The 20,584-nt window shown below is 66.0% G+C and overlaps 3 protein-coding genes across 4 annotated transcripts; 2 read left to right on the top strand and 1 right to left on the bottom strand.

Moving 5' to 3' along the window:
* Positions 1 to 813: 813 nt before the first annotated feature.
* LOC142090375 (coiled-coil domain-containing protein 157-like) lies at positions 814 to 7,885 on the top strand. Its single transcript, XM_075168156.1, has 9 exons — positions 814 to 1,430; positions 1,691 to 2,446; positions 2,771 to 2,848; positions 3,192 to 3,382; positions 3,740 to 3,907; positions 4,437 to 4,605; positions 5,070 to 5,209; positions 6,163 to 6,236; positions 6,314 to 7,885. The coding sequence occupies exons 1-9, from the start codon at positions 1,082 to 1,084 to the stop codon at positions 6,549 to 6,551; spliced, it is 2,163 nt and encodes a 720-aa protein (XP_075024257.1). The 5' UTR covers positions 814 to 1,081; the 3' UTR covers positions 6,552 to 7,885.
* On the bottom strand, positions 7,483 to 12,068 carry RNF215 (ring finger protein 215). Its single transcript, XM_075167167.1, has 10 exons — positions 11,784 to 12,068; positions 11,013 to 11,141; positions 10,612 to 10,683; positions 10,449 to 10,534; positions 9,657 to 9,711; positions 9,240 to 9,344; positions 8,980 to 9,096; positions 8,767 to 8,904; positions 8,412 to 8,514; positions 7,483 to 8,278 (listed from the first exon to the last, which is right to left on the bottom strand). Exons 1-10 carry the CDS (start codon positions 12,066 to 12,068, stop codon positions 8,256 to 8,258), a joined length of 1,113 nt encoding a protein of 370 aa, XP_075023268.1. The 3' UTR covers positions 7,483 to 8,255.
* Positions 12,069 to 15,586: 3,518 nt separating this feature from the next.
* Positions 15,587 to 20,522, top strand: SEC14L2 (SEC14 like lipid binding 2). 2 transcript variants are annotated; one of them, XM_075167164.1, is made up of 12 exons: positions 15,587 to 15,657; positions 17,048 to 17,123; positions 17,214 to 17,257; positions 17,468 to 17,527; positions 17,625 to 17,813; positions 18,617 to 18,712; positions 18,974 to 19,034; positions 19,112 to 19,195; positions 19,380 to 19,486; positions 19,578 to 19,717; positions 19,815 to 19,984; positions 20,076 to 20,522. In XM_075167164.1, exons 1-12 carry the CDS (start codon positions 15,604 to 15,606, stop codon positions 20,225 to 20,227), a joined length of 1,233 nt encoding a protein of 410 aa, XP_075023265.1. In that variant the 5' UTR covers positions 15,587 to 15,603; the 3' UTR covers positions 20,228 to 20,522. The 2 variants fall into 2 exon arrangements, with proteins under 2 accessions (XP_075023265.1, XP_075023266.1); XM_075167165.1 differs by lacking the exon at positions 15,587 to 15,657 and adding an exon at positions 16,433 to 16,479.
* The last annotated feature ends 62 nt before the right edge of the window (positions 20,523 to 20,584 follow it).

The following is a 20,584-nucleotide window of genomic DNA, read 5'->3' as shown; positions in this document are numbered from 1 at the left end:
CTACCAGCACAAATGCTGGCCACAAAGGAGCAGAGCAAGCTGCTGCTCCGCCCGGGAGCCGAGGGCACCTGGGCAGATGGGGGCAGGCTGATTATATTGTCCCCCAAAACCTTGGAAACACTCAGACACAGCTGCACCTACAGGCCTGGGGTGCAAAAGTGCCTTTTGCAATATGGGTGAAATAAATACGACTCCGTTTTAACAGATGAGCCGTTCCCATGGAGCTGTTGGCCTTAACAATTGGGATTTGATATTGGCAGCGTGGGTGCCCCAAATCTTTCAGGAGAGCCTACCTGGAGCCTCTTGGAAGTGGCTGGCTGCAAGCAGCGTGCGCAGCCTGTCTCCCGGCAGCTTCAGGAGGATTTTCATCCTACCCGATACTGCTCCGTGGAGTGATTCAGGCCCGGGGGGGTCACAGGAGCACTGATATCCACCCTCCTTTGCCAAACTCGCTTTGTCCAGGGGATGGGGAGGGGGGACAACCTCCCTTGCCTCGGCACTGGCCCTTCAGGCTCACTGTGCTGTTAAACGCCAAGGGCCCTTTCCCCATTACAAATACTCCGTTGCTCTAAGCTGTGTTTCGTTTCTGTTGAAGAAGACTGCTGCTGCTGCTTCAAAGCTTCACGGGCTACGCAGAAAACCTGCTCAGCGATCGAGCCGTCCCCCCGGCGCGGGCAGTGGGACCCTGCATGTCTGCGGGGCTGACGGCAAGGAGGTACTGGTGCAGCATGTTGAAACTGGGGACCTTCTACCAGCAGCTCCTGGCCGAGGTGGGACATTTGGGGGCCCTGACACCCCACAAGCTGAGTGCAGGGGTCATGGAAATGGCCCTTGCCTCACCCCCTGTGATTTGGACCATGCTGAGGTCACGGTCCTTCTCGGGGACGCCCCGTGACACGCGCAGTGGCCACGCCTGATGTGTTCCTGGCTCATGACCCTCTGAGTGCTGACCCGTCTGTCGGTCAGGACACATCTGTCCCGCACTGTCCCCTCCCTACCTGAGTCCCTTCCCTCCTCTAAACACCGCTCCCAGCCGTGCCGCTGGATCCATCTTCCTCCAGGCATCTACCAGGATTTCAGGATGGGGGAGCTTGGCTGCCCTTACTGCTTGGAAAAATATTCTCCTCCTGCCAACGTGCTGCCCCTGCAGCTCTGCCGACCCCGCTGTTTGTGGGCTGAGCTGGCTCAAATCAGTGAAATAGTTTGTGGTAAAAACACTACACCACTCCTTTGCATTATTTTTTTTCCCCCCAAAATGATCCCTTTTGTGGCAAAGTCTCACAATAATTTATCTGGCGTAACCAGGAGACAGCACAGGAGGTGGGAAAGAAGGGATGGTCACAAGAAGTGGAGCCGGGGAGCAAGTTTCACTGCTGAGGTTTCCCATCATGAAACCACAGCTCTGGTAGCAGTGGCTGGAAAGCTGCCTGGCAGCTTGTAAAGATTCAATTCCCCCGTACCCCACATCAGGGAGTGGGAAGTAAATTCATTTTGCTTGTTTGCCACGTGCTTTGGTTCTAATGGAGCACAGTAAACAGGGAACCCGAGCGCTTGGTAGCTGTCCTCCAAGCTCCGGGAACTTCTCTCCTCCCAAGAGAAGGGCTCGCTGCCCTCGTAGCCCCTTGGCTGCACTAATGTCCTGTCCCCATGCTTCACACCTCTGTATTTGGCTCTTACGGATCATTTGCAGCTGAGTGTTTAATCTGGGCCCTGTTTATTCTGTGCTCTCTCCACCAGAAGAAGGCTTGCAGGAAGGAGATCCCCACACTGCAATCCACTTCCCAGGCTGGGAAACCTGAGAAGGAGCGCCTGAAACACCGCTCACCTGATGTTTTGGAGTTAAGAACCTCCACAGAAGTTGCCCAGTCCACTTCTCTGCGCCCGTCATTGAGTGTCTGTGCACCAGACAGCGGCGCCTCGGGCAGCTCCCTGCGCAGGGCTGCCTGCAGCGTGGCCGAGAGCAGCCGCAGCATCCCCACGCAGACAACTGGGTCGTCTCTGGGACCCTGCGACACCTGCGCCAGCGCCCAGGCCAGCCTCCGTGAGGTCGGCAAAGCCATCACCAGTATCTGCCAGAGCCAGAACATCCCCTCAGCTCTGAGCAAGTTCCAGGAGATGGTGGAGGAGAGCACAGGGAGAAGGACCCTCTCTGCAACGGACATGAGCTACTGGGCCTCAGAGCAGAGCAAGGACCTCTCCCGGATCAGCAAACACCTCCAGATGCTGCTGCAGCAGGTCAACCCTCTGAAGTCTGAGCTGGAAGAGTCAGAGAAACAGAAGGACAAGCTGCAGAAACAGGTTGAGGACTTTTCCCGGTTGCTTCAGGCAGAGAAGGAGACCCAAGTGCAGCAGAGGAAGGAGGCTGAGCAGAACCTGGAAGTAAAGAACAAAGAGTATTTAGAGGCTGTAGCCAGGCTGGAGCGGGACAAGGACGACCTACGGAGAGGTACAATGCTGTTCCCAGCATCCCCGCCCAGGCCTGTGGGTATTTGCAAGAGAAGCATGGAGTCCGTGGTCAAATCTTGGTCTCACCACCATGAGTAGGGCTTTTGCCACTGATTTTGGTAGGCGCCGGGGCTGTTCCCTGCTGTGAGAGTAACCCCAGACAGTGGGAGCTGGTTGTCCACATCCTCTCACTGCCTCCTCCCTGCTGAAGCACAGCACGATACAATCACTGGGTGAAAAATGCTTTGGCGTGGCCGTTTGCTGCCTCTTTGTTTTAGTTTCTTTGAGGAGCTGTTTCATTAGTGGCGTTTTTGTGCTGATTTAGGAGCGGCTCTGCTGGAAGAGCGACTCTCTGCCTTAAAGGAGGAGCTGGCTGCGAAGCAGGCTGCTGTGCAGGAGCTGGGTAAGGACCCCTGGGGCTCACCCAGCTGGCACATCTCTCCCCCACCCTCGCTCCGATCTCACAAGTGTTTTACACCCACGTAACTCCCAGCTCCCACAGAATCAGTCGGGTATAGCGCTGGTGGGAATGGGGGGGAGGACGAGACTCCTTCATTGCAGTGTCCAAACACCAGAGTGGGCTCCTGCTGGTGCTGGTGGAGTTTCAGGGGGGTCGCAGCCCTCCTGCCAGACCTGCCTCCCCCTCGCCAGGGCCTGTGGAGGGTGTGGGGCCTCTTCAAGCCATCTTATCTGGGAGCTTCTCCCCTTCCTGCTGAGCCTGGCCCAAAGGTGCTGTGTCTCCCCAGAGGTGACCAAGACGACCTTGTTAGAGGAGATGAGGACCACCATGGTGGCCAGGAGCCAGGTGCTGGAGCTGGAGGAGAAGGTGCAGCTGCTCACCAGCCAGCGGGAGAGCCTGGGCCAGGAGCTGAGCACCACCACCACCCAGCTGGAGAAGGAAAAGGCCAAAGTGGAGAGCATGCTGAGGCACCAGGAGGTATGGCCGGGCCCACTCCTGCCCACTCTGCCCCACTGCGGAGCTGCTCTGCAGTCCCACAGCATGCTGTGGGAGTGGGCTGAGCTCAGGCCGGCTCTTTCACACCCTGGCCTTAAGCCAGTGTGTAGGAGGGGATGGTACAGAGATCCCACTCGTGGTGCTGGGCCCTGAGGAGCTCACCCTCCATCCGCACTAGCTCTGCACGGCTTTGGCCGAGCCCTCCTTGCCCAGCACCCCTTCTCTGCCGTCCCAGCCGCTGCCACAGCCCCTTGTCATCGTGGGTGCTGCTGCCCGGCGTAAGGGCGGTGGTGAGCGGGTGCAGCAGCAGCCCCATGCAGGCTCGCCCGCCCTGTACAGTCCCTGCAGGCCAAGCAGAGGGCCCTGCTGCAGCAGCTCGACAGCCTGGACCAGGAGCGTGAGGAGCTGCAAGCCAGCCTGGGAGAGGCCGAAGAGGACAAGGCCAGGCTGGCAGAGCAGCTGGAGGAGAGCCGGGAGCAGACCGGGCAACAGCTACGGGCGCAGCAGGTCAGTGCTGGCAGCCAGCAGGCATCTGGGGGGCTGCCAGGAGCGAGGCTCCCTGGGGAGCAGCTGGTGCGGGACAGAGCTGTGCCATGGGGGTGTCAGGAGCCACCAGCTACCCCCCATCCAGAGTTTTCCCAGGAAGGGGACTCTGGGACTTGGTGTGACATTGCCACGTGGCCATCTCCTCCTGGGTCAGGTCTCCTGCCGGGACAGGTCTCTGCTGCTTTACCCCACGGCCAAGGCAGAGGGGAGCAGCAGGAAGCAGGAACTCGGGCTTCTCCCGTGTCTCCCAACGCTCCTGTTCCTGGACGTATTGTGCGTGTCCAGGAACATTGTTGGCGCTGTTGCTTCCAACTCGCACGGAGACCCTGCACTTCACCACACTGCTGTGGGACATCCTTATCACATAAGGAAAGGGCAGGAGCTTTCCTTGGGGCTCCGAGTACTCCTGTGGCACTCCCCCAGACTGTACCGTCCTGAGGTTTGGGAGAGCGCTCTGCAAACCTCACCGCCTCTCTGCTGTGCCCTGCAGGAGCTGCTGGACACACTGCAGCGGGAGAAGCTGAGCCTGGAGCAGTCCGTCTCGGAGCTGCAGGCGAATGTCTCCAAGCTGGAGGAGCAGGCGCGGGAGCTGAAGGAGCGGGAGAGGCTCCTGGTGTTCTTCCCTGAGCTCCACGTCCCCATTGAGACGCAGTTTGAGAGTAAGGGAGAGGGCAGCGGGCAGCAGCGCCTGGGGCTGCAGTGGGCTTGCGCCTTCGGGGTCTCCTGGAGCTCGCAGGGGATCCTGCCAGCCCCGGATGCACCAGCATTATTTGTACAACACAGTTATCCCCCTAATAGCCAGGAAGGGCTCAGTCCATGGGCTGTGCTAAGCCGCTACCATCTTTCCACACCTCCCTTGTGTGGGTGCTGTTCATCCCGCTTCTAGGCCAGGAAGTAAAGAAGGGCCAGGGCATTTGTTTGCCCTCACGGTGTCAGCTGGCACGGTTTTGGGTCCCAGCTGCCACCTCCCCGGCTGTGCTCGTGCTCCCCTGTTGGGGCAGGCTCCTTTCCAGCAGCCACCCTGCTCGGGAGGGAGGAGGGCTGCTGCCAACACCTCCGAGCAGGCAGGCGGCAGCGGGCTGAGCTCTGGCTCCTGCCGAAGGACGTCATACTTTGTTTGCAGGCACCGGGAGCTTGACCAAGGACATGGAGAAGCAGCTGCAGGCCAACAGCATCCGGATTAGCGTGCTGGAGCAGGAGAACGCGCGGCTCAGGTCTGCGCTAGCCAAGGTGAAGGCGGCTGCTGAGCAGGGCGTGCTGAAGGTGAGGCTGCACCCAAGCCAGGGCGAGCTGGGTGCCCCCGGGGAGAGCAGCGGGGTGCTGCATACCCCAAGACCACCCCATGGCCCCTGGCACTGTCTCACATCCTCTGGGGACCAGTTCCCTGGTTGCGTACCCTTGCAGAAGAGGCTCTGGGGAGCAAAAGGCCGTGGGGCTCCTCGCACAACATCCCCTGCGACTCAGCAGCTGCTTCCCCAGCCTGCATGGGGCTGAGCTGGACAAAGCTGCTTCCAGAAGGGCATGAAGCTGGGTGGGGGCTGTGATCCTTTGCTGTCCCTGTTCCTGCCTCCAGGAGCCCATCCTGGTCTGAAGGCAGCTGAACCAGATGCTCCTTCCTGATGCTTTCCAAGCCAGAGCGGTGAAGCCGATTCTGGGGCACTGCAGCATGCATGGTACCCACAGCTGCTGGTACCCAGACCCGCTCCAGCATGTCCCCTGTGCCGGGCTGCAGCCAGGGGCCGCACACCAGGGTCACTCGCTCCCTGGGAGCGAATGGCATGGCCAGGGCAGCACTGGGGCTTGTGCTAACACCTCGTCAGTGGCTGCTGGAGCAGCCTTTCCTGCCCGGTGCAGGCCGCATGCAGCTGCAGACCCAGCCAGGCGCAGGGGCTGCTGCAACACCCTTCCCCTGGGTCAGCCCCGCTGGGTTTAGACCAGCTCTGTGTTTTTGGGGTGTGCCCACCCCAGGAGGACCAGGGCCCGGGCTGCTGTGTCACCGGGAGGTCAGTCCGGTTTAACTGCTGTTGGCAGGGAAAGCTGCTTGGCTGAAGTGCCCGGGGCTGGTGCCCAGCTCCTTTACATCGGCCCCGCCGTGACCGTTGTACCACCGTGCCACTGCCACCAGCTCAGCGGTGACGGCCGCCCAGGGCAGAGGCCAAGAGGTGTGACTGGAGCTGAGCGCGGGGCCAAATTTCACCCCCGCTTCTATTCCCCAGCTCGTCCCGCAGACCCAGCTGTGGTCTCAGCGCAGCAGCCAGCGTGTCGGGGAGGCCAGCGGGCAGGACGCGGGGTGAGTAGGAACCCAGAGGAAGGGGCTGGGGAGCTTCCCTCTTCTTCCTCTCCTCTAACCGCTCCCACCACCCACAGGCGGCCGAGCAGCCAAGGCAGCAGGGACAGCACAGGGACACACGGACGCGCAGGCGAGGCCTGGCAGCGAGCTCCCAGCAGCCAGCGGCCAAAGGCGCCCTTGGCAGAGCCTGCGTGCAAGGCCGGACCCTGCCTCTCGCTCCCAGCCGAGGGCCTGGTGCTCAGCCCCGCCGAGCCAAGAGGGAGAGGCAGAGCACCCCCTCTCTCCTCTCACCGCACCGGTAGCCGCCGCAAATAAATGCTCACGAGACTAACGCAGAAACGAAGCGTTCACTGAGCAGCCACCTGCCCTGCCCCATGGGACCTTGTTACTTCTTTGTGCCTCACGAAGGTGCATTCCCTTGGGAAACCCGGTCTCTCTGCCCGTCCTGTCGAGCCCGCACATGGTGGGCGTAGGAAGCCCTGGGAGATGGTCCCGCAGCAGCTTTGCCACGGCTCAGCTACCAGCCGGCCTCCGGCTGTTGCTTCACTTTGTTTTCTGCAGGACTGCGGCACCGAACGGGTCTGTGCAGTTTCCCCTGTTGTCCCTCTCCGTTGGGCAACGCTGCGGTTTGTGGTAAAACCGAGGGTGACGGCGCAGAGGGCTGGGCTGGCATCTCCCCTTCTCTTCTCCCTCAGCACAGCGGCCCCAGGAGAAGCCCTGGTGCAAGGACCGGGCTGGGGCTGGCTTTCCCCAGCTGGCACCAGGGAACTGACCCGCACGCAGGCGAGAAGCCCTCGGAACGGGGGGAAACACTCCCTGGGCGTGTGGAGCGGCCCCTGCACAATCAGCTGAAGGGGGCCAGGGACATTCCTGGGCGCTGGAGCATGGTCAACCACAGCTAAACTGCTGCTGGAGTCCCTGGCACAGCTCTTGTCAGCCGGACAATGCCTGGGCACAGCTCAAGTTAGCTCACGCCAGGAACCGTTCTGAGTGGTGACTGGGATGTGGCCACACTGCTTTGAAGAGGAAGAGGAAGGCAGAGCTGGGCTGATGATGAGACGAGTCTGAGCCGCCCGTAGCTTGCCAGCACAGCCGCAGCCTGGGAAAGTGGCTCTCCCGGTGCTGCCAGCAGCCACGAGCACCCAGCGGGGCCAGGGACGGCCTGTGCAGGATGGCTCCGAACCCTCAAGCAACCTCGCAAGCCTCGGAGGGCGGGAGCCACGCGACCCTAGCACAAGACACGGCAGCCTGTCCTTGCTCTGTATTTAATAGAGACGGACGCGTGCGATGCTGCAGCCCAACAGCCTCCGGCCGCTGCGTGGAACAGGAACCAGTCAGGGCTCACAGCGAGTCCCCGGCCACCGTGGCACACCCATGTTTGGTCAAAGAAGCCCTGCGTTCGGTCTCTGCAGCTGACTCGTGCCGTCCTTTCTAATAAGTTAGTATAAATAAAGCGTTCAACCCCCCTGCCCTCCTGCAGCGAGGTGGCGGGTCGCCCAGCAGCCCTGCCAGCTCCGCCCCCGGCCGAGCTGCCACCCAACGCACCCGCGCTGCAGAGGGGCTCACGCCGCAGCCAGGCTGCCCCGCCGGGCTCAGGTGCAGCACAGCCCCAAGCTGGGCTCTGCCCACCCTGCCACGGCCACCAGCAAGTAGGAAAAAAAACCCAGAGACCTATAAAAATTGCTATGAGCAGGGAAAGAGATGCAGCTGGGCCAGGGCTCTCCCTGCCTCCACCCTCCATGCCCCCACCCCCTTACACCCACGGGTGCCCCCATAGCTTCTTCTCCCGGCACCCATTCCCCCCAGCCCCCCTGGCTGTCTGGACCCCCCCACCCCTCTACTCATGCCCAGCAGGGAGAGCCCCGAGATCCTTCACTCTCCGAACGGCCGGGCCTGCGACGGGCACAGCCGCGCCGCCCCCGCTCCGGCAGCAAGTGCTGCTTGCCGAGCACCCCCTGCCCCCCTCCCTCTCCCCGGAGCGGCGATGGGTCTGTCCCTGGAGCGTGTCCGTCGGGCCAGCTAGCTCTCCGTGCAGCAGTTCCCTGGAAGGGAGAAGGATGGAGGGCCATCGCACGGGGAGCCTGGGGGGCACCGATTCCTCCCCAGCCCTCACCCCGGCACACGTGCTCGCTGGTCACTGCGGGGGGTACGGCGGGGCTCCGGTGCAGCTCTCACCCAGGATGTTGCGCTTGCAGAGAGGGCAGGTCTGCTGCAGGAGGAGCCAGGGGTCCACGCAGTCCCGGTGAAACTCGTGGCAGCAGGGCAGCACCCGCAGCCACTGCGGGGAGGGAAGCGGATGGCAGACATGAGCGGAACCAGGCGTGGGCACCGTGACCGTGGTGGCTGGGCCGCAGCCCTGCCTCCGTCATGCTGCCCGAGGGAGGGGGACGATCCTCCGCCACGCAGCTCCCTGGCAAAGACACCCCAGCCCCGGGCAGCAAAGGGATGGCGCGAGCACAGGTGGCCCCAAGCGGTGACCTGGACGGGCTCCAGGCCTCCCAAGCGCAGCACCAGTCTCCCCAGTCCCTACCTGGCTCTTGTGGAACTGGTCCAAGCAGACAGCACAGCTATCGATCTCGCAGGCCCGGCTCTGGAGCGGTTTGCCGGGATGGTACCGCCGGGTTTTCAGTGCCGACAGCCGCCGCCGAATGTGCTGCTTCAGGTCCAGCTGTGAAGGCAGAGCAGAGGGTCAGACCCTGGCCGCCGCTCTCCCCAGCGAGGAGCAGAGCGGAGATGTTCCCACCTCGGCATCCTGCTCCAAGGGGTCTTGCCGCGACTGCCGCTGGGCCTGCACGATCACCCCGGTGCAGAGGAGCAGGGCGATCAGCAGGATGGTGTTCCACAGCTGCTGGAGGTACTTCTGCAGGAACAGCGCCGGTAGGCAGTCAGGGACCAGGGTGGGGGGCAAACCAGAGACCCTCACGCCACTCCCGGCCCCGCCGTCGCCGCTGCCCCAACGCCAGGAACCCCAGCTACGTGAGGAGCCCTCGCCGGCGCACGTACCTGGACCTGCGAGCTGTTCTCCCCCGTGCAGATGACGCCCTGCCACTCGCCATACAGGCCCCCTCGGGAGAGGCCGCAGGTCGACCACAGGGTGAGGGTCACTCCCTGCAAGGCAGGAGACGGCATTGCCGATGGCCGCGCTGGCTCGCGGCACTGGCCAAGGCCGGGGGGTCCCGCCGCGCCGGGCGGATCACACGTGTCACAGGGAGGAGGAACCGCAGGCGGCTGCCAGCTGCCCTGCTCCCATGGAGCAAGTCTTTGGGGAAACTGAGGCACCGGCAGCTTCAATAGCCTTCGGGGATCTGGGTCCTGCTCCCTGCAGCTCAGCTTCCCCATCCGTCAGGGAACGGCCATGCCCCTGCCCTCCCACCAGAAGAGGGAGGAGGAGGAGGAGGAGGAAGAGGAGGACCTACATACCAGGTTCTCCAGCAGCACCGCCTGGTACGTGATCTTTGCCGTAGCCCGGAGTCCCCTGTGAGCAAAAGGCGAGAAGAGCATCAATCCCGTGAGCACAGCAGGATCCAGCCCGCAGCACCCCCGCACCAGGGAGCACCCCCTTCTCCGTGCGGACAGGCAGCCCACGCTGAGCCGCGGGTGAGGGGGGACACCGGGGACACAGGAACACGCAGGGGAGGCAGCAGCGAGACTCCCCCTTCCCAGCCATGCCCAGCCCTCTGAGCGACCCTGCACAGGTCTCTTCCTCCCAGCACCGTGCCTCAGTTTCCCCATCTGCAACACCACAGACACTGATTTACCACTGCCCAGCCGACTGATTTACCACGTCAAAGGAGGACCAAGGGGGTCCCGATGCTGTAGGCGGTGGGGATAATCACTGGCAAAGGTGGTGGAGATGCTGATAACCAGCCGGTCTGGCTAATTTATACTGAGAATCCTAAAGGGCTTGACCAAGGCCACTGTCGGTCCCCGCCCCCGCGTGGGGACCCGTGGAAGGGCTCAGGCCCTGAGGAAGGGGTGGGTCTGACTCACACCCTCCGTGCAAACACGTGTCACACGTGTCTCAGCCCCAGCTGGCCTCTGCGCAGCGCGAGCTTGAAACCAGCCCAGCAAACGTGACGTGCTGTGGGAGAGACCCCCCAGGGCAGTCCCTGGCTGTCACAGCCAGGCAGGGGACCAGGCAGGGGACCAGGCAGGGGACCAGGCGCAGAGCTACAGTCTTGCCCAGCTCCCTCCCGCTGCCCCAGTCCGTACCGCAGCAGCGCTCCCAGCAGCTTGGTGACGTTGTCCGAGGACTGGATGACGATCACAGGCTTGGCAAGAAGCTGGGAAACGTCCAGCTGCACCGGAGGGGAAAGCAACTGCTGTCAGCGGGGCACGAGACCAGCTCGGGGACCCGCCGCCGGGACTCTCCTACCTCCCGGATGGCGTTCTGGTTCAGCGCCAGGATGAGCAGGGCTGACGCCCCCAGCACCAGGGCTCGCTTCATCTGCGGAGACAGAGGGCACAGGCTCGGAGGGCAGCACAGGCAGGAGGACGGGCAGCTGGGCCGTGCCCCCGTTCAGCTCCCGTCCCACTGCAGGGAGCAGGCAGCACCTGGTGCCTCTTTGCCCTGGCTGAAGTACCACAAGGGACCCAAGAGGGGCTGGCACTGCCCGGGAGCCCTGTCAGGGACTCCCCTGCCACCAAGCACAGGCCAGGACCACCCACATCTGGCGAGGAGACACCCCAGGAGGTGCCCTGCGGGCTTGTGACCAGTAAACACCATGGCAGCCCCTGGGCCAGGCGGAGAGGACCCCTGGCTGGGTGGAAAGTCACCTTGCTGACGACGGCGGCGGTGAAGGACTCCTCCTTGGCACCCCGGGGGACCTCGGCTGGCTCCTCGCCCACGGGCACCACGCCGATCCAGCTGTCGGCAGCGCCCAGCTCGGGCTCCGCATCTCCCACCTGGGGGGCACGGCAGCGTGAGAGGGGGCGAAAGCCGGGATCGACACCCAAGGCTCAGGACACCCCCAAAGCACCCCCACATCCCCGGGTGCCCTGGGGAGCCGGGCACTGTGTGGGGATGGGGACAGCAGCTGGGGTGGCACAGGGGATGGACCTGGCCCGCGCGACCCCCATCCCTGCCTGCACCTCCCCTCTGCCGCTGGGCATCCCCGACCTGCACCCCTCGCTGCTTGCCCCAGCCTGTGCCCCCCAGTGCCCGCTGCCTGCTGGAGCCCACCGGCCCCCGCGTCCCCCAGTGCCCCTGGCCTCCCCACCAACCCCTAGTGCCCCCCCATTCCCACTGCTCCCCCTCCCCATTCCTCCCCAGTTCCCCCCCCCCCCATTGCCCACTGGCCCCCCAAAGCCCACTGGCCCCCTCCAATGTCTCCCAGTGCCCCCCAGTTTCCACTGCTCCCCCCATATTCCCTCCCCAGTGCCCAAAGTCCCCCCCAGCCCGCCGGTGCCCGGTTCTCCCCGGTGCCCACAGCCCCCAGTGCCCGGCTCCCTCCCCCGTGCCCACAGTCCCCCCAGCCCCCTCCGGTGCCCGGCCCCCCGGTGCCCACAGCCCCCCCCGGTGCCCGGCCCCCCGGTACCGGTGCTCACCAGCAGCAGGCGGCCGCGGATCTCCTCCTCCCCCTCCCGCGGGGCCCCCCGGCCCGGCCCGCCCCGGCCGCCCCCCGCGCCCAGCACGGCACCGCGCAGCGTGTAGGAGCCGCCGGGCCCCGCGTCCGCGGCCGCCCCCGCCCCGTTCCCGGCCCCGCTCCCGGCCCCATCCCGCGGCCCGGGCCCGGCCACCGCCACCTCGACGCGGGCGGCGGGCGCCGGCCCCGGCCCGCCCCGGCAGAGCGCCAGCAGCGGCGCCAGCAGCGCGGCCCGCACCGCCGCCATCGCCGCGCCCCGCCCGCAGCGCCCCGCCCCGCCCCGCCCCGCCCCGCCCCGCCCCGCAGCGCCCCCTGCCGCCGCGGAGGACCCGCCGCGCCGCCCACCGCAGCCAGGGGGAGCCCGAGAGCCCGCACCGGGGTCGGGGTCGGGGTCGGGGCCGAGGCAGGGCCGGGGGCCGGGACCAGGCCGGGCACCGGGACAGGGACAGGGGCAGGGGCAGGGATAGGGGCAGGGGCAGGGGCAGGGACCGGTACCGGGTCCGGGGACAGGGGTGGCGATGGGGACAGGGACGGGGACCGGGACCGGGACGAGGACAGGGACCCGGAGAGGCACCGGGAGAGGGAGAGGGATCAGGACAGGCAGCGGGACAGGGACAGGCACCGGCACCAAAACTGGGACTGGCACCGGGAGAGGGCCAGGGCCAGGGCCAGCGCCAGGCATGGGGACACGGCCCCACACGGCCCTGCTTCCCTGTGGACGCAGGGGCACACGGGGGCACCACGGGGACACAGGGACACGTGCGCACACGGGGACGCGGCCACAGGTGCACGGGGACACGCGCAGCCCTGCACACACGGGCTCCCCCCATCCACGCACCCCATGGCCACGGCCGGCCACGGCCATGGCACACGCGTGGGCACACGCCTGGGCAACACGGGCACACGCCGATGCCCGAGTACCCCAAAATCTAACTGCCCCCCCCCCCCCCCCCGACACCCCGTGACTGTCCCCATCCCGGCAGGAGCCAGGCAGCCCCGTCAGTGCCACCGTCCCAGCCCTGTCCTGGCCACGTGTGCCCGGCATGTGTGCCGGTGGGGGGATTTGCCGGGAGGATTAGCCACCGCACGGGCCCCAGCGCTGACCTGCTTTTGGCAGGGGCCACACCGGGGACGGGGGCTCGGTGCCGTGGCATCCCAGCTCCCACGGCTGCTGGGTGCCCATGGGACGGGTCTGGGTGTGTCCCCGATGTCCCCTGTGTCCCCAACCGTGTTGCAAGTGTGGGGGTTTAATGGCAGAGTGGGCAGGGCCCCTCCGCCCACAGCCGGCAACCGGAGCCGGTTTAACCACATGGCAAAACATGCCTACTGCCATGGGTTCGGCTGTGCCGTAAACAACAGCCTGGAAGCCCGTCTGGCTCCGGGCCCGGGCTAGGAAAGGTGGTCACCGATGTGGGGTCCTGCGCGGCTTTGGTGGAGGAGCCCAAAATGGGAGCCTGGGGGGCTGCTGCCACGGGCACTGCCCCACGGAGGGGACACGAACATGGGACCTGCATCATGGGACACGCACGGGATGTGAGTGGCTCTGTGGAGCATCTGTAAGTTTGTGGGATATGGATGGCTTCATGAGACATCTACAGCTCCAAGGGACACGTATGGCTCCAAGGGACACGTATGGCTCCATGGGACACATGGTTCCATGGAACATGGATGGCTCCATGGGACATCCATAGGGCCATGGGACATGGATGCCTCTGTGGGAGGTGTATAGCTCCATGGGATATCCATGGCTCCGTGGGACACAGATGGCTTCATAGGACATCCATGGGTCCATGGGACATGCGCAGCTCCATGGGACATCCACGGCTCCATGGGACATCCATGGCTCCATGGGACACATATGGCTCCATGGGACATGCACAGCTCCATGGGACACGGGGGGCTTCAGGGGACATCCATGGGTCCATGGGGGACACATGGCTCCATAGAGCATGGAGAGCTCCATAGGACATCCATGGCTCCATGGGACATGCACAGCCCCACGGGGGACAGACAGCAATCCCAGGAGGGGACAGTGGGGACGGGGGAACCTTCCCCTGCTTGGGACCCCAACCAGAGCAGGTCTGTGGGTGCCAGGACCAGGGCTGTGGGACCCCTGCAGGGACCCCTTCTCCTGGCCAGGACCCCCTCCCCGGCTGGGGTCCCCCTCTTGGGGACGTCCCCTCTCCCTGGGGAGCAAGGGTCACTGCGCGTGAACTGGCAGTGGGAGCCCAGTGTCCCTGGTGCCTCTGCCCTGTCCCCTGTCCCTGTCCCCTCTCCCCGGCGCCCTGCCCCAGTCCCTTCCCCTGTCCTCCAGCCCCTGCGCCTGAGCCGTCACCCTGTCCCCGTCTCTGTCCCCTGCCCCTGCCCCACTTTCCATCCCTCTTCCCACATCTGTGCCCTGTCCCCATCTCCCATCCCTGTCCCCATCCCTGTCCCCTCTCCCTGCCACCTGCCCCCATATCATCATTTCCCACCCCTGCCCCATGGCCCCGTGCCCCCCATACCCCCCGTGTCCTCCTATACCCCCCGTAGCCCCATACCCCTCCATATCCCCCCATACCCTCCAGCACTCCCCATACCTCCCATGTCCCTCCATACCCCCCACACCCCCTCATGCCCCCCCATACCCTCCCGTGCCCCCCATAGCCCCCCATAATACCCATGCCCCTCCATGTCCTCCATACTCCCCCATATGCCCCCCCATACTCCCAAGTCCCCGGGTGCCCCCATCCCCCCTATAGCCCCCATACCCCCCATGTCCCCCATACTATCCCCCCTATAGCTCCCATTCCCCCTATAGCCCCCATACCTCCTATAGCCCCCATGCCCCCCTATAGCCCCCATGCCCCCCTATAGCCCCCATGTCCCCCATACTCCCCCATAGCCCCCATGTCCCCCCATGCTCCATCCCCCCTATAGCCCCCATACCTCTCATGTCCCCCATACACTCCCATACCCCCCAAGTCCACCTGTGCCCCCATCCCCCCTGTAGCCCCCATACCTCCTATAGCCCCCATCCCCCCCTATGGCCCCCTTCCCCCCCCATGTCTCCCATGCTCCCCCATGTCCCATCCCCCTATAGCCCTCATACCCCACATGTCCCCCATACCCCCCTATAGCCCCCATCCCCCCTATAGCCCCCATGTCCCCTCATGCCCCCATCCCCCCTATAGCCCCCATACCTCCTATAGCCCCCATACCCCCCTATAGCCCCCATGTCCCCCCATGCCCCCATATCCCCTGTAGCCCCATAACCCCCATGTCCCCCATACACTCCCATACCCCCCAAGTGCCCCCGTGCCCCCATCCCCCCTATAGCCCCCATAACCCCCTATAGCCCCCATCCCCCTCATCCCATATGTCTCCCATACTCCCCCATGCCCCCATCCCCCCCATAGCCCCCATCCCCCCCATGTTCCCTATACTCCCCTATAGCCCCCATGTCCCCCCACAGCCCCCATCCCCCCCATAGCCCCCCCTATAGCCCCCATCCCCCCTATAGCCCCCATCCCCCCCTATAGCCCCCATTCCCCTCATGTCCCCCATACTCCCCCATAGCCCCCACACCCCCTATAGCCCCCATACCCCCCCCGCCCAAGTTCTCGGGGCGGCGGCGGGCGCTGACCGGGCGGGCAGGGGGCGGCGGGCAGGGTCCAAGGCCGGCCGGGGCGGGCCGGGGCGGGCGGGGCGGGCCGGGGGAGGCGCTCCGGAGCCTCCGCAACCTGCCGCCGCCCCGGCCGCCCGGCAGAGGCGGCGCATCCCCCGGCCGGGGCCGGGGCACCATGAGCGGCCGCGTCGGGGACCTCAGCCCGCGGCAGGCGGAGGCGCTGGCCCAGGTGAGCCGGTACCGGCAGCCGGGGGATGCTGCGGGCGGCGGGGGGGGGCCCCTGCATCCGCTGCCCTCCGCGGTGGTGGGCATCACCCCCCGCTCCCGGCCTCGGCCTCGGGGTGCTCCCGCTACCCCATTCCGCCGCCTCCACCCCCGCCCCCGGGGCCCAAACCCACGGGCTGAGCCCCCCCGTGGCGGTGCCCACTGGGGAAGGACCGACCTGGGTGGGTCCTGGGGGGTCTCGCCAGCTGGACCATCCCGCCAGCAGTGCCCCGGGACTGGGCACCGGCGAGCCCCCCATCCCTCTCCCATCCTTCCCGCTGGTCCCACCGACGGTTGGGAAACCTCCCGCCCCACCGCGGGGCTCCCGGGGCCGAGGACACCCGGCCGAACCGGCGGTGGTCACCCACCGTGGCAGCCATGCCACCCAAGGCCACTTCCGACACCTTCACCGGCACCTCGCCGCGGCGCCAGGCTTTATCCAGGTTTATTCCACTCCATCAAGAGGGCGACACCGGCGACTTTATTTATCGTTGCCTTTCCAACCCAACCAAACTCCAGCCGCGGGCGATGATGCCAGCAGGCTCCGGAGGCCGGGGGGCAGGAGCGGGCACGGGGCGTGGAGCCAAAATCCTCCCGGTGCCAAGGCAGCAATAGGTGGGCAACAAAGGCGAGCTGCAAAACCCGTCCGCCGGCACTTGTTTTTCTCAGGGTGAAGAAGCTAATCCCGGGTTTAATTACACCTAAATTCAGCGGGAGATAATCTAATCAGCCTCATTAAGGGGAGGTCCCGGACTGGTATGGAGATTTGAGCCGTAGCCTGGCCAGGGTGAGCGGGGCCACGTGCTGAGGGTGCCCCAGCTCCCCTAACCCCCCCCCCCCCCCCCAGTTCTGCACCCTGCCACCCTCCTGCCCGCTCCAGCTGGCCAGGGGGGCTGTGACTCGCTGGGGTGTCACTGGAGCAGGGAGACAGGCGGTGACCGTCCGGTGACGGGCTCCATCCCTAAGAATGCCACCGGTGATGGCAGAGGAGGGGACTGGTCTGCCTGGTCCCTGCGGGGCGAGGGTGGCCGGCGGGACCCTCCCTGGGGGGAGCCGGGCGGGTGGCAGCCCCCACTCACACCCTTGCGCAAGGGGACCGGCTTGGGGACACCCGGTGCTTGGTGGCCGGCCTGGGGACGGTCCCCTGCCCGGGAGGAAAGTGGAGACCGGCCGCTCATCACGGCTGCACGTGGTGGCAGGGACGGGGCGCGGGGTGTCCCCTCTCTCCTGGGACAGTCCCAGGCCTGGCTGGGACTTTTTTGGGGGGAGGACGTGGAGGGGACAAACCTCCCGTCTTGGTGCTTTTTGAGGGGGAGCGGGGACCCCTCCACCAACTCCACCTCTTCTCCCCGCAGTTTCGGGAGAACCTGCAGGACGTGCTGCCCTCCCTGCCCTCCCAGGACGACTATTTCCTCCTGAAATGGCTCCGAGGTAACCCCAGGTGCGGGGGGGGGGGGTTGGAAGGCCCCGGGGGGCTGGGGGGGGGCTGGCGGTGGGGCTGAGCTCTCTGCTCTCTTGCAGCGCGCTGCTTCGACCTGCCCAAGTCGGAGGCGATGCTCCGCAAGGTGAGAGGGCACCCCGCTTTTTTGGGGGGACCCTGCCATACTGCCGTCAAGCTCCCAGTTGTCACCTGGGATGGGACAGCGTGCCATGGGCCACCAGCCCAGCCCCCCTCTCCCAACAAGGGTGACCTGCCCATGGGGTGCACCCCATCCCATGGGATAGAGGGGTCCCCAAATCCCCTCACCCCGGCTCGCTCTGCTCCCCACTCACAGCACGTCGAGGTCCGCAAGCACATGGACGCCGACAACATCATCGCCTGGGAGGCCCCCGAGGTGGGTGTCCCCAGCCCCGGGTGGGTGTCCCTGGAGGGGACTGTCCCCCCCTCCCCGGGGGGTGCACGGTCCCCCTGAGCCCCCCGTGCTCCCGCAGGTGATCAGGAAGTACATGTCGGGGGGGATGTGCGGCTACGACCGGGAGGGCAGCCCCATCTGGTACGACATCATCGGGCCGCTGGACGCCAAGGGGCTGCTCTTCTCCGCCTCCAAGCAGGACCTGCTCAAGAACAAGTTCCGCGACTGCGAGGTGCTGCGGCAAGAGTGCGAGCAGCAGAGCCAAAAGGTGGGCGCCTGCCTGCCCGCACCCTGCCTGGCCCTGCCTGCCCTGCCTGCCCGCACCCTGCCTGGCCCTGCCTGCCTGCGCCCTGCCAGCCCCACCAGCCCAGCTCCCCACTGTCCCCATCAATCCGTGTCCCCACCACATCCCTGCCAGCCCCGTAAGTCCACGTCTGGTCCATCCCTACCAGCCCATGTCCTCCCCGGCCCTGTAGGTCCACGTCCAGTCCATCCCCCTCAGTCCATGTCCCTGCCAGCCCTGTAAGTCCACGTCTTGTCCATCCCCACAACCCAATGTTCTACCCAGCCCTGCAGGTCCACATCCAGTCCGCCCCACCACACTGCATCCCTGCCAGCCCCACAAGTCCACGTCCTGTCCATCCCCCTCAGTCCATGTCCCTGCCAGCCCTGTAAGTCCACGTCTTGTCCATCCCCACAACCCAATGTTCTACCCAGCCCTGCAGGTCCACATCCAGTCCGCCCCACCACACTGCATCCCTGCCAGCCCCACAAGTCCACGTCCTGTCCATCCCACCACAGACCATGTCCCTGCCAGCCCCACAAGTCCAATCTGGTCCATCCCCAGCACCCAATGTCCTCCCCAGCCCCATAAGTCCATGTCCCTGCTGTCCCTCAGCCCATGTCCCTGATGCCCCTTCTCCTCGCACCAACACTTGGGAGGAGGCTCTGGCCAGGGGGGACCAGCCTGTCGGGGACCACCCCATCCGCGGGGCTGGCCGGGAGCCCCACCTCCCGCCGGTCCCTGCAGGGGCCGGGCACCCCCTGAGCCTCGCCATCCTCCCATCCCAGCTGGGCAAGAAGATCGAGATGGTGCTGATGGTCTATGACTGTGAGGGCCTGGGCTTGAAGCACCTCTGGAAGCCAGCCGTGGACACGTACGGGGAGGTGAGAGGCTCCCTGCCTGACCCCCCCTTCCCTGGCCGGGGACCACGGCCGTCCCCAGGCTGTGGCAGTGACGCGGTGACGCAGGGATCTGGGCTGACTCATGTCCCCGAGGGATGATGCAAGAGCAGGTCCCTGCTGGTGCCCCGCACCCCCCCCGGCGTTTTGGGGTGGGCGTCCTGGCCCACGCCCCGCCGTGCTCCCCCCGTGCCCTGGTGGGTACGTGGGACAGGAGGATGACCCGAAGTTCTCCCCATCCTGCAGCTCCTGTCCATGTTCGAGGAGAATTACCCCGAGTCCCTCAAGCGCCTGTTTATCGTGAAGGGTGAGTTCGGCCCCGGGGTCCCACTCCCCCCGGGCGGGTGCTGACCCCCACCCTAACGCCACCCGTCTGCCCCCCAGCCCCCAAGATCTTCCCCGTGGCCTACAACCTCGTCAAGCACTTCCTGAGCGAGGACACCCGCAAGAAGGTCGTGGTCCTGGGATGTGAGTCCTGACCCCCTCCCTGGGGTGTCCCCGGCTGGGGGGGTGCGGTGGAAGCCGAAAACAGGGTGCCACGTCCCCCTCCGCTTTTGTCCCACCCAGGGGTGAAACCCCAACCCTCGGGGGGGTCCCTGGCTGGGCTGGGGGACCAGCTCCCCCAAACTCCACTGTCCTCCACCCCCCCCAGCCAACTGGAAGGAGGTCCTGCAGAAGTACATTGACCCCGAGCAGATCCCAGTGGAATACGGGGGCACCCTGACGGACCCCGATGGGGACCCCAAGTGCCCAAGCAAGGTATAAGAACCGCCCCCCCCCCCTCCCCGGGTTCCTCGGCGGTGCACGGGTGGTGCCCCCCATACCCACGTCCATCTGCATCCCCTTCCAGATCAACTACGGGGGGGACGTGCCCCAGCACTACTACGTGCGGGACCAGCTGGCGCAGCAGTACGAGCACACGGTGGTGGTCAACCGCGGCTCGTCCCACCAGGTCGAGTACGAGATCCTCTTCCCCGGCTGTGTCCTCAGGTGAGGAGGGGGCTCCATGCCACGGGGCAGGGGGGGGGACACAACGATGGGTGTCGCCAGCCCCGCCATGGGACCCCGCCGGCTCTTTCCGGCACAGGTGGCAGTTCAGGTCGGAGGGAGCTGACGTGGGTTTCGGGGTGTACCTGAAGACAAAGATTGGGGAGCGGCAGCGGGCGGGTGAGATGACCGAGGTCTACCCCAACCAACGCTACAACTCCCACATGGTGCCCGAGGACGGCTCCCTCACCTGCTCCGCGCCCGGCATCTGTGAGTGCATCCCCCTCCCCTGGGGTGCTGGGGAGGGCACCCCGGGGTGCTCCCCGTCTCCCTGACACCGCCCCCCCCCATCTTCCCACAGACGTCCTGCGCTTCGACAACACCTACAGCTACCTCCACGCCAAGAAGGTGAGCTACAGCGTGGAGGTGCTGCTGCCCGACGCCGCCTCCGCCCAGCAGATCCAGAAGCTGGGGGACAGGCTCAGCGAGGTGGCCCTCAACCACAGCCCCTAGCGACGGCCCCCCCACGGCCCCGGGTGCCCCCCACGCCGCAGGGGACGCCGAAGCCCCACGGCTGGGCAAGCGGCTGCTCTGTGCCCCCAGGACGGCGGGGTGGCCCCCCCGCAGTGCGGCAGCCGGGAGGATGGAGAAAAGGGGGCCGAGCCCCCAGAGCTCACGGACCGAGGCGGGGGGCTGAGTGGGCCCAGAGGGGGCTGGAGTGCCCGGGGTCCCCCCTCTCTGTGCCTTATGTGGGTCCCGTGCCCACCCGCTGCTGCGTGGGGGGGGGGGGAGTAAAGGGATGGACCGAGCTGGGTCTCCTCTGGTTTTTGTCCCCCAGCCCCGTAACTGCTCCCTGCCCCCCCAGCCCCA

This window comes from Calonectris borealis, chromosome 18 (assembly GCF_964195595.1).
Source record: "Calonectris borealis chromosome 18, bCalBor7.hap1.2, whole genome shotgun sequence".
NCBI classification, from domain to species: domain Eukaryota; kingdom Metazoa; phylum Chordata; class Aves; order Procellariiformes; family Procellariidae; genus Calonectris; species Calonectris borealis.
Note: the sequence above shows the minus strand (reverse complement) of the source record. Positions and strands in the feature narration are given on the sequence as shown.